This window comes from Miniopterus schreibersii, assembly GCF_964146895.1.
Source record: "Miniopterus schreibersii genome assembly, chromosome: 8".
NCBI classification, from domain to species: Eukaryota; Metazoa; Chordata; class Mammalia; order Chiroptera; family Miniopteridae; genus Miniopterus; species Miniopterus schreibersii.
The window spans coordinates 5,964,623-5,980,024 of record NC_138109.1 but is presented as its reverse complement, the minus strand read 5'-3'; the positions used below and the strand labels follow the sequence as shown (position 1 = coordinate 5,980,024).

The 15,402-nt window shown below is 52.5% G+C and overlaps 1 protein-coding gene across 4 annotated transcripts in view; it reads right to left on the bottom strand.

Annotated features, from left to right (window-relative positions):
* Positions 1-15,402, bottom strand: part of CLSTN1 (calsyntenin 1) — a 55,134-nt gene that overhangs the window by 12,987 nt on the left and 26,745 nt on the right. For 2 of the 4 annotated variants that reach the window (XM_081144957.1, XM_081144959.1), the window contains exons 2-8: positions 15,250-15,372; positions 7,450-7,479; positions 6,093-6,291; positions 3,132-3,340; positions 1,719-1,868; positions 1,426-1,611; positions 103-351 (exon numbers count right to left, since the gene is read on the bottom strand). In XM_081144957.1, the coding sequence (XP_081001083.1) occupies positions 103-351; positions 1,426-1,611; positions 1,719-1,868; positions 3,132-3,340; positions 6,093-6,291; positions 7,450-7,479; positions 15,250-15,372 (1,146 nt within the window). The remainder of the gene's footprint in view (positions 1-102; positions 352-1,425; positions 1,612-1,718; positions 1,869-3,131; positions 3,341-6,092; positions 6,292-7,449; positions 7,480-15,249; positions 15,373-15,402) is intronic. The other 2 variants (XM_081144958.1, XM_081144960.1) reach the window with 1 other exon arrangement.

Here is a 15,402-nt window from a genome sequence, read left to right as displayed (position 1 = left end):
CAACACACGGAACCAGCCAGGCCCCGGGAGCCTCTTGGGATGAAGGCGTCCAGTGGCCACGGCGGTGGACACGGCGCATGCACCCTTCCCAGCAACGCTAACCTGTTTTGTCTGAGCTGCAGAGAATGGTCTCCTTCCTCTTGCCGAAGGGCCCGTGCCTCATCCACACAGAGACCGTGAAGGGCTCTTTGGGGTTGACGGAAACGATGCCATCTGGGATCCTGACTGCCTGAGTGCCGTTGAACTCGAAGACCTGGTCGCTGTCGTGGCCGTTGTCAGTGGGGAGGCCGACGGTCCAGTTCAGGGAGCCGCTCGGGGAAGGGAGCAGCTCGGCAGTGCCAGACGCAGCGCCTGGAACACCACGGTAACACCTGCTACGCACGCAGCCCGCCGAGGCCACGCCGAAGCGCCGTCCTTGCCCCGGGTTTATACGGTTCACTAGACCCACTTTATTTTTCTCAAAGAGAAGGGTTTTTATTATAAGAAAAACTCATGAATAATAAGCAGGAATCTTTTTTAAAAAAAAGCATTACCTGTAACCCACAATTAACATTTGCACATAAGCATTTCCTACCTTTTATAAACATATACGTATTATAAAAATACATATAATACGAACATACACACATTATGACAGAGCGTCCTGTGTGCACCCGACACACGTTCCCGTTCACACTCTAGCGTAACTGACGCCGTCTGACGGGCAGTCCTGCCGCCTGGGCTTCTCCCCACGGTGCCTGTGGCGTGCGGTCTGTGGGGGCCGTAAACCAGACGTGGGTGCCCTTAGTTTTGGTTTTCTTCCTCACGTTTGCCAGAAGCAGCCGCATTACCTCTAGTTTTCATTTTTTCTTCAGTCCTTAAATATCTCATTTCCTTTAAAGCTCCCTCCGCCCGGCCGGGAGTGGCTCAGCGGCTGAGCATCGACCTGGGATCCAGGAGATCGGGGTTCGATTCCCGGTCAGGGCACATGCCCGGGTTGCGGGCTGCAGCCGATCAATGACTCTCTCATCACTGATGTTTCTCTCTCTCCCTCTCTCTCCCTCTCCCTTCCTCTCTCTGAAATCAATATATATTTAAAAATAAAAATAATAAAAATCCTTCCACATATACATCATTTCTACTTTGATGATTCTCAATGTATGTCCGAGAAATACTGTCTTCAAATCAGTGGTTCTTAAACAGGCACATGAACTAACATTTCGAACAGACTTTCACGGGGCCATGTGCCCGCTAGAGCCCATCCGGTATGAAAATGAGCTGGTGAGGCAGCAACAGCCGTGTCAGAAAGTCAGTGTGTTTTAGTTAATGACCACGAACCAGCACGCACGTGCACACGCGTGTGGACACACACACACACACACACACACACACACTTCCACGTGCGGGGTCTCTCTCGCCTTCACCGAGGACTGCCAGCCTCCTTACCACAGAGCCGGTGAAGGGACTTCTCCGAGTAGGTGTCGCGGTCACAGCCTTTCCCTATGTGGCTGGTCTCCAGCTCCACCTTCACCTGCACCGAGGCCACCGACTGGTCGCACGTCTCCAGGTGGGCGTTTGGGAAGAGGGCCAGCGCGCCCGTGCCCGGCTCGTAGTCCACCCTGCTGTTCCATCCTGCATGGCCACAGGCCGGGGGGGGGGGACGGGACTCACGTGAGGTTTCTGGGCAGGACAAACTTTAAGACCAGGGTGAGCGCAGGGACGAGGGGAACGGAGCTCACCTTGCCACCCGGGGGTGCAGGTGGGCTTAATGCTGATCTTCACCAGCACGTCCTCGGCCGCCCTCTTCTTCCCGCAGTCGTAGGCGGTGACGGTCAGCTTGTACTGGTGTTCTTTCCCGTAGTTCAGCTTCTCCGTGTTCTTTATGTACCCTTCCAGGGGGAAAAACAACAGTGAGAGCCCAGCCCGCGCTGGTTCCGCTTCCGCCGCCCTCCGCGGAAACACAGAGGCACGTGGTTCCAGCCCCGTAGGTACCGACGGGGAAGCAGCCTGAGATCACGAACGCTCCTCCCCGCTTCCCGGGCGCGAGAGCACGACACCCGCCCCTCGGGCCCGCACACTCAACGCCGTTTATTCTTAGAGGTTTCCTTTTGTTTTTATATTTAAGACTTACATATAAGATTCGGATTTTTCAAATATGAAATATAAGATCAAGCTGCACCAAATGCTTCTTGCTAAAAGACTCACTTTATGAGAGAGGAGAGAGAGAGAGAATTCCTGCCCCGCCCGCTAGAAGAGGAGCCTGCTTCTGACCGTGAGTCCGGGTGTCTGCAAAGTGTTTGTCGTGCCCACAATGTTAGCAGAGGTTCTGGACTGTGCATCCACAATGGAAACATTGTATCATCCTGAAGCCACAACCTCATAAAAAAGTTAAACTCTAGAACGAGCTGGTTCTGTTCTATTACCGAGGATGGAGGGTCTGGCAATAAAGACTAAACCCTCGCCTCCAGGACGAGGCGGCAGATGCGAATCTAACGGAGAACAGAAAACAGGACTAAGGAAAGGCCTGTCTCACTCAGATCCAGGCTGACAAAGGCGAGACGGCACACGGACAGCGTGACAGGCAGGGCGTTTTCGTGAGACCTTGATGAGAAAGGAACAAGGACCCCCCCAGAGAACACAGGCTTTCGGGGACAGAGTGGGAACTGAGCGGTGAGACAGACACGCCACGTTAGGTCTGTGCCATGGACCGACTGTTCTCATGCTGAAGCCCGAGCCCTCGGGGCGCTCGTGTTAGGAGGCGGGGCCCTTGGGAGGAACTTAGGTTTAGGGGAGGCAATGAGAGGGGAGCCCCCATATTGGAATTAGTGTCCTTGTAAGAAGAGGCGACCAGAGCGCCCTGTCCCTCCCACCATGGGGGCCACAGCGCGAAGGTGGCCGTCAGTCAGCCAGCAAGAGGCCCTCGCGGGACCCTGAATGGGCCGGCGCCTCGATCTCGGGCCTCTCAGCCTCCAGAACCAGGAGACACGAATGCCTGCTGTTGAAGCCGCCCGGCCTGTGGCATTTTGTTCTAGCCGCCAGAATGGACTGAGTCTCTGACTTGTGAGTTTCGCTGATGCATAAAGTTTGGATCTGAAACTGATCGGCTTACGAGGGGCTGTCCCCTTGGTAGGGAACGCTCGCCCCGTTCTCACCATCTTTGTCGACAGCGAACGGCACGTCGGGGGTGACGATTTCATAGCTGCAGATTTGGCTGAACTGGGGGGAGCAGTCTGCGTCCACGGCCTCCACCCTCAGGATGCTCTCGTAACGCTTCCCCTCCACCACGGTCGCCTGGTAGGACTTCTCCTTGAACACGGGCGCGTACTCGTTCACGTCGGTCACCTGGATGTGGACAGTTGCTCTGGAAGAGGGAAGAGACGCTGTGTGCTTTGTCTTTTATCGCCGCCCCCCATTCTGTCCTATTTGTAAATTTCCTTTTTCTGACATCTTTTATTAAATTTTACAATGAAGATAAAAATTAAACTATTCATTGTTTTTACTTTAGCACGGAGATAACAGAAAAGTTAAAACAGGAATTTGGGGTGATCGTTCCAGGTCCCAGGGATAAAGCAGCTGGTAAGAAAGCAGCACCGCAGCCCTGGCCGGCTCGGCTGCGTGGGCGTCGTCCCGCGCACCACAAAGGCTGCGGGTTCGATTCCCGGTCAGGGAACATGCCTACGTTGTGAGTTCGATCCCTGGTTGGGGTGGGTACGGGGGCAACCAATCAGTATTTCTCTCTCACACTGATGTCTATCTGTCTGTCTCCCACTCTCTTCCTCTCTTTCTAAAAATCAATAAAAAATATCCTTGGGTGAGGAGTGAAAAAACAAAAGGCAATAACATAAAAAAGAGAACCTTGGGATTTTCTTTGACAGTGAGGGTCAGGGTATGCAGGAGGGAGATGAACTGTATCACGTGTCTGTTAGCTCTCTAACCACAAAGCGAAAACTATTTTGTTGCAAAATTCAAAAGCAACTGGGAGGGAGGGAGGGAGGGAGGGAGGGAGGGAGGGAGGGAGGGACACAGCGTCGGAAGGCGGGAAGCGGGGGCGTTGAAACAAGGCTGGTCCTGCTTCCAAGGACGAGGGACCGTCAGTAACCCGCGGCTGGGACACCCCCCACTCGATCAGCTGATGAGGGGCCTCCACGGGACCTCAATGTTGCCCTTCCTGGTGAAGCCCGTGCTGCCAGGGTCCATCTCCCCAGCTCGGGTGACAACACAAAGGCCTCGTCAGACAGGCTCCTGAGACAGAAAACGGCTGGTCTCAGGGCGACTGGTCAGGGCGCGCTCTGGGTCAGAAAGACCTCTGACTGGAATAAGATCTCTTCCAAGGAAAACAGTGTGTGACAAGGGTGAGGGGCAATTCACGGGCACTCAGCACCCCTGCTGGTCACCAAGACCCTCCACACCCCAGCGCCATCCATCCATCATCCATCCATCATGCATCCATCCGTCTATCCATCCATCCATCCATCCATCATCCATCCATCCATCCATCATCCATCCATCCATCCATCCGTCCATCCATCCTCCATCCATCCTCCATCCATCCGTCCATCCATCCGTCCATCCATCCGTCCATCCATCCGTCCATCCATCCATCATCCATCCATCATCCATCCGTCCATCCATCCGTCCATCCATCCGTCCATCCATCCATCCATCCATCCATCCATCCATCATCCATCCATCCATCCGTCCATCATCCATCCATCCATCCATCATCCATCCATCATCCATCCATCCATCATCCATCCATCATCCATCCATCCATCCGTCCATCCATCATCCATCCATCCATCCATCATCCATCCATCCATCCATCCATCCATCCATCATCCATCCATCCATCCATCCATCCATCATCCATCCATCCATCCTCCATCCATCCATCCATCCATCCATCCATCATCCATCCATCCATCCATCATCCATCCATCCATCATCCATCCATCCATCCATCCATCCTCCATCCATCCATCATCCATCCATCCATCCATCCATCCATCCATCCATCATCCATCCATCCATCCATCCATCCTGACCTCACAACGGTTATGTGACATCTTCTCACCCATGTGCCCCTCTTTCCTTAGTCCATGTACTAAGTAAAAACTGAGACTGAACAAAATTAAATCTGCCTCAAAGGGCAGGTGAGCAGCAGAGGAAAGACGAGATTCTAACTCCATGTGCTGCCCAGAGCGCTCCCGCTAGGCCAGCCGGCCGTCCTCAGCTGGCAGGAAGGGCGGGATCGCGCCCAGGCAGTGGCTCACGAGTCAGCTTCCTTCCACCGGCTCAGATGAGTTTCGTGCCCTCGGAATTCACAGACAAAAGGTGAATGTAACCACAGAGCATCGTCCGAGGGAAGAAGTGGGCTTTTTGTATTTTCACTGTAGGGCCTTGGTTTCTTTACTAGGGCACTTGGTGGGTAAAGTCACTTTCATTCATTTACAGCTACGTGCCAGGCCCTGCTGGGAGCCATATGCCAGGGCCTCTGATCAAATTGCTCACTGTGAGCCCTGGTCAGTTTTTCTCAGTGGTTAGAGCGTCGGCTCTCAGACTGAAGGGTCCCGGGTTCGATTCAGGCCCAGGGCATGTACCTCGGTTGCAGGCTCGATTCCCGGGCCCTGGTCAGGTCGTGTGCGGGAGGAACCAAGCGATGTGTCTCTCTCGCGTCGATGTTTCGATGTTTCTCTCTCTCTCTCTCTCCCCCTTCCACTCTCTCTGAAAAGCAACAGAAAAAATATCCTTGGGAGAAGATTAAAAAAAACAAACAAACTGCTCATTGTGTCACAATGGACAATTGAGAACTTTTTTTAAAAAATTATTTATTGATTTTTTAGAGACAAAAGAAATGGGGAGGAAGAGAGAGAGAGAAACATGGACCTGTTGTTCTATTGCCGTTCCACTGACTTATGCGTCACTGGTCGAGTCTTGTATGTGCCCCGGCCAGGGATCGAACCTGCAACCTTGGCGTATCAGGATGACACTCTATCTAACCCGCAGAGCTACCTGGCAGGACTATCTTCTATTTCCAAAGCACACGAAGCCCTGGGGATGGGGCAATAACAGTCACCACTGTTCTTCACACACTCTCTGCCCAGCTCACTTACTTATGAGACTTCTTTGCGTTGGCACTGCCGTCGGGCCCCCTCCCGCAGTCATAGGCCTGGATGGCGAACGTGTAGTCTTTCTGCAGCTCACAGTCTAGCTTCTCTTTCGAGCGAATGAGTCCCTCGCCCGTGGATTTATCCACCACTACCGCGTCAAAGGGGACATTCTGCCCATGAATTTTAAATCCACAAATCTCACCTGGGGGAGTCAAAGCAATGCAGGTTAGAATTCCCGCCACTCGCACCGTCTGCGCAGCCAGTCCCCTCCTCCCCCAAAGAAAATCAACGGCCACAATTCGGCAGCCAGGGGGTCGAGAGGGTCTGTGGACAAAGCAGGGGCGCTGTGCTTGGTAACAGGGTAAGTTCTGGGGCTTTAGTACAAAGAAGCAGGTTCTGGCTTTCCAAGCAGCTTGTTTGACTTTGCATCCATTCATGCAGGAACACAAAAGACAAAGAGAAAATACAGACAGGCATTTCACAGGAGTACTTAGGACAGCTCCAGGGTAAATGGTCTCATTAGCAAGCAGCCAAGGCCTGGTAACACCAAGAAACTGCCCCGGCTACTGGGGACAGCTGGGCAGCTGTTCTGGTTTGGACCAGAGGGATGGCTAAAACGCAGTTAGGTGTTGAGGGGAAGAAGCGTGAGACACAGGTTCAGCACCGTAATTACAGAAAGTCTGTCGGAAAAACATCAGAAGAAACAAGTCTTCCTGTGCAATGAGCCTGGCTAAAATTAGGGAATCAAAAGCAAACTACTGAACGAGAAAGGTAGAAATACCAACTTCTCAGGCATCCATTTCAACGGCCGGCATCTACCGGTAAGATGCAGTGCCCACCGTGGGGAGATATGCCAGGCTGCCCCTGGTTTCGGACTGTAACCTATCAGACCCCAAGAGGACGCCTGCCTGGGAACGCAAGCTTGTCTAAGTTGGCTTACCAGCTTCGTTAGGAGTTAAAATCTAGGTTTCCATTCTTGCCCACGGGAGAACAAATATAAATGCTTTGATGTATATATAAAACTTCACAAAATGTATTTCCCATAAAAATAAGATGGAACTCTTCCAAAATTACAACTAAGAAAACGGCTATGACATGAATCCTTAAGTTCAATTAAAAAAAAAAAAAAATTAAGCACAATATTATCCATATAGTTCAAATGGATGTCTGATTTCCAGATATTTCTAACCGAGGGTTTGGTTACATTCAGTCTCCATCAATATATTTAAAAATAGAAACAAAGAATAAATAGCGGTAAGAGAGCATGACAGCATCTTCTGTTTAAGGGCTGATTCCCAATTTTATAAACAAAGTTAGTGGGTTAATATTTGTAAGAGGGATAGAAAGAACCCTTTATCACCTTCTTTGGTGACTGTCACCTCAAAACTCTCTAAAGGGAGAAAAGATAAACCCATGTCAGTAACGCAGGAAAGAATGAAGATGGAACAATACGGAAAAAAAAGTCAAAGCTGCACATATTACATAGAAAAGCTGGACACAATGTAACAATCAGCTCAGTGGCCACTCGCTAGAGCTGTAGCAAAACTGGACCTTCAGTAACAAAGTGTCTCTTCGAATCCTACTTACCGTGGACTACTGCATAATTTTTGATATCACACTAACCCACCCCTGAAATACTGCTACGGCTTCGTAACACCCTCAGGTGCGTCAGGACTTTGAACGAACACTTTCATGAGAACAGCTTAGATGTTCACCTATTTGTTCTTCGCTGTTTTCAGATTTTCCTTTTCAGTACAAGTTCTTGTGGTTAAGAGTCGTAACATTCAACTCATCATTAGGTTAAATGAAACAAACAGTTGGGGAGCAAGGGGTTTTATTTTAATCCTTTGTTTTTGAGCTGAATAAATAACAATGTTTTTTCATCTAATCTTGGTCCTCATGCAACCAAGGCAGCAAATACAAACGCATCTTTGAAGGGAACATCTGCTTAAATGGGAACTGAAACGAGATTCAGTACTAACGGCGGTGATAGTTTTTACCGCGTGAACACGCCGGCCCAGCGTGCCCGTGTAAACCCTGCCTGCCTCGCCCAGGACCACCGCAGGGAGGGTCGGGAGCCCCACTGCCTCCCACTCAGCGTGGCCTCACTGGGGGCACCGTTTCTCCCCCAAGGGTATCACAGCCTGAATCCCCTTGTGTTGTGTGTGTGCTTTTCTTGATGTTCCTGCCATATATTTGTATATCCCTGAAAGGTGCTGTGTCATTTTGCTTGTTTTTGAGGTTTGAAAAAGGGTATCACACAGTACAGAATTTTTGTGTCTTGCCTTCTTACTCAGCCTGGGGTCTAAAATCCATTCATCCTGGATGGTGTCCACGGCTGCGGTGGATTCGTTTCACTACCACATACATAAGAACCCAGTGAGTCAACACAGGTACAGTGCGTAAAACGCTGCCTGGACAGAGCAGGCCCTCCGCAGCGTCCGCCATCACCACAGTCATTCCCACTGTGGGACGATAATACCACAATGCCAGTTTTTGCTGCTTATGAACGAGCTACAATGGATAGGTCTGTCCGTGGTTCCTGCTGCGCCCCCACAGCGTGTCTCTGGATCTGTGCTGGCCAATGCCGTAGCCAGTAGTCGCATGGGGCTAAGTCAAATTAAATTAAAATTCATGTTAAAATTAAATATTAAAAAGTCAGTTCCTCCATGCACTGGCAGAATTTCAACAGCCGCAGGCGCCTAGTAACTACCGAGTAGAGAATGCAGACACCGAACCTTCCCACCATCACGGCGAGGGCTGAGGACACTGTCCCAGTCCAGCAGGCAACCTATGGCCTCGGGCCAAATCCACCGTGTCACGTTGTTGTTGTTTTAAATATGTCTTTATTGATTTCAGAGAGAGGAAGGGTGAGGGAGAGAGAGAGAGAAACATCAATGACGAGAGAGTCATTGATCAGCTGCCTCCTACATGCCCCTGACTGGGGATCGAGCCCGCAACCTGGGCATGTGCCCTGACCGGGAATCGAACCCCGATCTCCTGGGTCCTAGGTCGACGCTCAACCGCTGAGCCACGCCAGCTGGGCCACCATGTCACACTGTTGAACAACCTGCATACTAACAATTTTTATCTTTTTAAATATTATATGAAAATTCTATGAAATTCACACTTTAGTATCCATAAGCAAAGTTTTATTGGAACACAGACGCCTGTCCGTTTGCTTTTGCATCACGCTCTCTCACTACAGTGGCAAAGGAGAGTCACTGCAAGAGATCCCAAAATACTTACTATCCGGCCTTTACAGAAAGTCGGCTAAGCACTGCCCGAGAGGCACGCCCAGGAGCAGGGCTGCCGGGTAAAGACATGTCAAACTGTTCCCCAGAACGTGCTAATTCACTACACTGCGCTTTCACATGTGGGGAGTGTAACAGTATTGCACAATACATTTAAAAATAAGTCAAGCTGCCCAGCTTTAACCCAGAGAAAACTTCTCAGTTTCGACTGGGAGCTTACTGTTCCGGAGAGAAAACAGTGAGCAAGTCCGTTATCTGAGCTGCGACTGCGCGTGCCTTCCCGACAACGGCCTGCGTGGGTGAGGGCAGGTCCGGGGCCTTGGATGAAGTATGTGACGTGGGTCACGCCGCCTACGTCGTGTGCTGTTGAATAGGGGTTAGCGACACCCCTGGTTCAGGCAGTGTCCTTGAGATGGCTTCTGTGAGGAGCGGAACCATCTGCCAATAGATTAAACTCCCTGGATTTCTCCTCTGAGATTTCACAGCGGGAGGCCGGGCGGGGAAGGCGGGGGTGGGAAGGGAGTGGGGTGTTCCAACTTTACCCTTCAGGTGTTCCGGGAAGGCTCCACTGACAGATAACGTCTGAGCAGAAACGAGGGAAACACGACTCTCTGGGTAAGAATTTCAGGGAGAGGGCACAGGGAGGTGACCTGACGCTCCCCTGGCAGCTTGTCCTCCAAGTGAGAAGGAAATGACCGGAGCCTTCGGAGCCGAGAAATAAATGTATTTCTCATTCTGGAAGACTCCGTCTGGCTGCTCTGCTGAGAATCAGTCTCTAAGGGGCACAGACGGTCACTGGGGTCATCCAGGCGCGAGAGGCTGAAGGCCAGACCACGGGGGACACGGGGCGGAGAGCGGTGGGCAGGTTTGGGATGCGTTTTGAAAGTAAGGCCAAGGCTGTGGGATGGCGAGTGAGACACCGCAAGGACGAAGCGGCCTCCTGCTCACATGGGGGGGCCGTAGGTGGTCTGGAGGGAGGGCGGGAATTTGTCCTGTAGCTCTGAACACGATCTGCCCTACGGTTTTTGCAGGAACAGCATCTCAGACGTATAACTGTCAGGCGTAAGAGTATAAATTACCCGGACACTCACCATGTGTTTCCAGGCTGCTCCCTGAGCGACTGGACGCATTCACAATGAGAGCAGCAAACATGTACACTTGCCCCTCGCCGCATGTCCCCGACCCCACTCCACGGGCTTCGGTGCCCCACATCCACGGGCACTTATTAAATTGCCAGGCAGGCTGGTCCCGCCTGCACAGCTGGCAGGCCTGGGCTTCACGTACCCGCTGCGTGGCCCGCGAGTCACCGCCGAGCGTCACCCGCATGCCGGCCAGCGGGCTGGCGACACGGGCCCATCTGCTTGCTCCTCCTAGGAGCCCGCCGCTGACGCGGAAGACGGATCCCAGCGCAGCAAGGCCCGGGGCCAGCAGCCAAGGCGAGATCTGACGGGGCTGAACTGGGGCAGTGTCTTAGGACTCGGGGACTTTTAGGGTAGACTGGACTTCGTAGCCAACTGCACGGGGGAGCGAGAGAGTCCGCAGGGACTCCCTGGGTTCCGGCTGATGGTGCCACTTAGGGAACGAGGGCAGAGAAAGGGAAAGACTTGGGGGGAGGGGGGTGCTCCGGCGCCTGCCGCATTTACCCAGCGTCCTGCCTCTGGAGTATTTTAAAGCCAGACATTAAACTGTTTCATCCATACAAAAGTCACCAGGAATCTCTCACAGACAAAGGCTTCTTCCTTAACATAACTACAGCGACGTCACACAGCCGACAAAATTAACAAGGGTTCCTCCGGTGTCTTCACTGTGCGCGTCCTCCTGCCTCTTGATGCTCGGCGTTTGCTCCCCACCCACGCAGGGACCGTTTCCATCGGTGACGCCCCGCGCCCCCAGGAGCTGACTCTTCAAGCTTTAAGGCTGTCCACTCCCTTCTCTTCCCTCTCCCCCACCCGATGCGCAGTTCTATCAGCTGCACGCACGGGACAGACGCAGACGCGCAGCATCGCTACGACGTCCTGCTAACCCAACGCTCCCCTCCGACCACCCCTCCGCTTGGCCAGGGCGTCCACGCTCACAGCTGGGCATCCAGGCTGCTGCTCAGTTTTGGTGACTGGTCCAGGCTCACATGCGGCTCTTATCAGCACGGCTTCTTAAGCACCTTAAACGTACAGTAACGGAGAAAATACACGCACCTGCGCGCGGGCGGCCTCGCCCTCACAGCCCGGCATCACGACCCGGAGCCCCTCACTGACCACAGCATCGGTTTTCAGCTCCTGTCATCTCATGGCACACAGACTACTTACTAAAAGTCTGCGGCATGCCAAAAAATGCATTTTTTGCCGATCTGACAAAAAAAATTGGTATAATTTTGATTCACCCACACGGGACAGCTACTGTGTTGGCTGCTGTCACTTTTTTATTTGAGAATCTAAAGGAAGACAGGTCAGTGCTCCTGACTGAACAGTCAGGTACTGCGTGTTTTAAACTGTCTTGCAGCACACTGGCTGGAATCCCTGGACTACAGCAATCGCCCTCAAATTTCAGTGCCAAGAACTGCCGGGGAAGCTTGTTCCAAATCTGGTTTGAAGAAGCCCCATCCCCAGAAATTCTGACTCAGCAGCTCTGGGAGCCCAGGACTCTGTGTTTTTAACCAGCACTGCCAGGCGGTCCCCGCGCAGACTGGGCCACGGCTGCGCTGAGGTTTCTTGGCCTCTGCCCCGGAGGTGCAGTCTCGGGCAGCCAGGAGCAGAGCTCAGGGACCTGCACTGGTGGTCGGGCCCCGGGGACATGAACCCCGTTTAGGGATATACGTGCACATCCCAACTGTTCCGCTCAGCAGAGGACACACGCGACCCTAAAGTGACCAACCCTCTGCTCCCTCCCGCCACCCTGGCCGCTCCAGCTAACTGCTCACCTGGCGCTCTGAAGCCCGGCCAGGTCCCATCCCTCCCGGCTTCACCGCCTAGGTCAATGCCGCCACCCACGGGGAGCTCCCCTTGCCTCCTTTACCTGGCATTTCCTTGCCTTTAATGAACCTGGCTTGTCCCGTGCGCTGGCTCTCACTGGGCACTGAATTACAAACCTCCAGTACCTGGGGTCCTCTGTCAGTGCTGGTTTTGAGCCCCCCAGTCAGGGCTTTGAGAACAAGGGCGAGCTTGTATGCTTCTTTATGGTCTCCAAAGACCTGGCAGAGTCACTTAATATTTAATGATTACTGATCCCAAACCTTTCCTGGAGGCAACTGTATCCAAAATGAGCTCACGCTACTCAGGAGCTGTTAATGTGCAATTTCTGTCCTAACACCCAGATGCTGACTTACATCTGCTACTCAACTGACTGCTTGAGTAGTAATTACTTACAGTAATTAGGCTGAGCCAATGAAGTTTCCAATATTCCATTTTTTCAAGTATTTTGATAGTTTCAACATATAAAAATGGCGATTTCATGTGGCTTAACCAAATACGCCCACCTCGTTGCTACAAATGCAGTGTCAGCCGCGGCACATGCTGAAAGGCAGTGCCGGGGGCGGGGGGGTGGGCAGTCGGCTCAGCGCCATCGGCCACCTCGACCTCCGGGTGTGAGTCCCGTAAGTGACACAGAACACGAGGACAGGATCACGGACCTGAGCCGGTGCTAACGAACCACCGACGGGAACACGGCTCCCGTCCTTGCCCTGAAATTTCTTTTGGATTCTATTCCTATCGCAGCCGTTTAACCAACCTTGTAAAATCTCTGCACTCAGTCTGGGAAAGCAGGACAGGGTCCTGGAATGAAACCAACTACCACAAAGGACAGCCTACAAGCGGGGGTGGCAAGGCGGGGTGCTCGGCATCTGCCACGGGCAGCGAAGAAGGGGCGACTGTCCAAAAGGCGACAACGTGGCCTGTGTAAGGGGTTCAAGCTTTTAGCTCCCCATCAAATACACAAAACGGACAACACAATTTCTCACCTACCTCGACTCAGGCTTTTAGCAGATTAAGGAAAAGGGGCTGAATGAGCAATTTAGTCATTTTAATTTCTTAAACTACTTGACAAATACCAAGAATTAATTCTCCTGTTTGACCCCAAGAAAACAATCTGGCCTAGACCCTGTGCGTTCAACACGAACGTCTGATTAGGGACAATTCACAGCGCACTCTGGCGACTAAGCTGCCAACATTGCCCACGCACTTTCTTCAGAAGCTTGACCAGCGATCTCCGGTGGTTCCCCGCACACGTTCCTGTGATGGGCTAAGACCGGAAACCAGGATATTTACAACATTTTACAGATAACAACACGGGAGCTGACAGTGAACCTACCGGTCGAGGCTGGAGTGGGACCGCCAGGCAGGAAGGCGGCTCTATCGCTCAGGAGCCGTGTGATCTCGGACAAACGCTCACTCCTCCTACAGTATCTATGGAGTGTCAACTAGTCCCAGGCGCTGGTCTAAGCACAAACCACAGGCCCGTGTGTGGCTGGCCCTTCAGAGGAGAGAGAGGCCCGAGGGATCGACGTGGAGCTCCTGGCTCCAACCACCGCTTAGATGGCGGGGGGTGTGGGGAATGCCTAAGTCTGCCCAGGATCATCAGCTCGACGCTCCTGTTAGGTTATTTACACGGCACTGGCCGCCGCGCTCACGGACGAGTGTACATGATAACTAAGTAGGGCCCACAGAGCACACGCGTACATGTGCGCACACGGCCCCGCAGAAACCAGCAGCTCCAGGCGACACCGACATGCAGTGCTAACGGGATTCCGAGTTTCGGGGAAGGAGGGAGCAGGCAGGAAAAACGCCTCGGCTGCTACACAAATACCGTGTGTGAGTGTTCACGGCACCGAGTGCTTCCTCTCCTGTCCTTCTAATTGGATTTCTCGCTAAAAACCAATAAACAAGCGAAACTACTGGGATGTCTGTGTCCACTGCTGACTCAATCAGCCAGCTGGTTCTCAGGCTTCCTTCCTGAAAATGGGCTGGGGCACTTGAAGAGAGTGAAGAACAGATTTACTGTTCAAACAGCTCCAGAAACATGTCCACTTCCCTCCATTTACACACAGCGAGGTTGATGTAACGCCTGATCTATACCAGGTAACTGAATTCTTCCTACTGTCCCAGGCAAACGGCACACACTAACGTGAGAAATTCTGTCCTGGAAAAATATCGTGGCAACAACTACTCTTTGAAAATCAACTTCAGCGTCGACTACGACCCTGAGGCAAGGAGAGGGTGACACGGCACATCTCTCCGCCGGCCAGGGAACTTACTACCGACAGGACTCAAGCAAGAACCACCCTGATGTACAAAGTGCTATTGAATGTCAGCAAAGCAGCAAATCTCCGAGCGATCCCAGATCTGTGGCTGCAGCCAGGTTACAATCCGAGGAAATACCTCCACTTAAAAAATTTATTCAAAGTAAAATCTAAGCCAAAGGATTCTCTATAAAGACTGCTCGGCGTTTTCAAGTAATTCTTTTCAGGCGACTGAAACAGGGAGTGCGAGCGAGACCCTGAGCTATAATTACCCAGGTCCCTGCCTCGCACGGGCCAGCGGCACACGCAGCACCTGCGGGTGGGTCAGGGGGGCTGAATCTCGGGTCCCCCCGACCCTCTGGAACCGAGTCTGTAACTCGGCCCGCAGGGGGGCTGTGTGCGTGACTTTCTGAGACACGCTGGCCTAGGCGTTACCTGCCTGATGATACCGAGACAAGGAATGAAAGGATGCGATGAAATATTCTGCTTTTCAACCACAAGCACAGGCTCTTTGGTCAGGTGCCCCCACTATTAAAATTAACAAGAGAGGGTATGGTGCCCGGGAGCCACAAACCACCCTTAGCCATCAAGACACTTTGAGGAAGGGTCAGAAACATTCCCGGTGCATCCCACCCGGTCCAGCATCCAGAGCAAACAAAACCGCGCTCACAGCTGGTACCTGCGAACCGCAGAGGGGCGTCTTTGTCCAGGGCGATCAGCGGGGGGTCGAGCAGCACGGTGTTGTCGTTCTCTGTCACGATGCCGTGGTAGGTGGGCTCAAGCCAGGGCTTGTGCTTGTTAGCTGTGTTTAAAAAAAAGAAAGGAAATACAG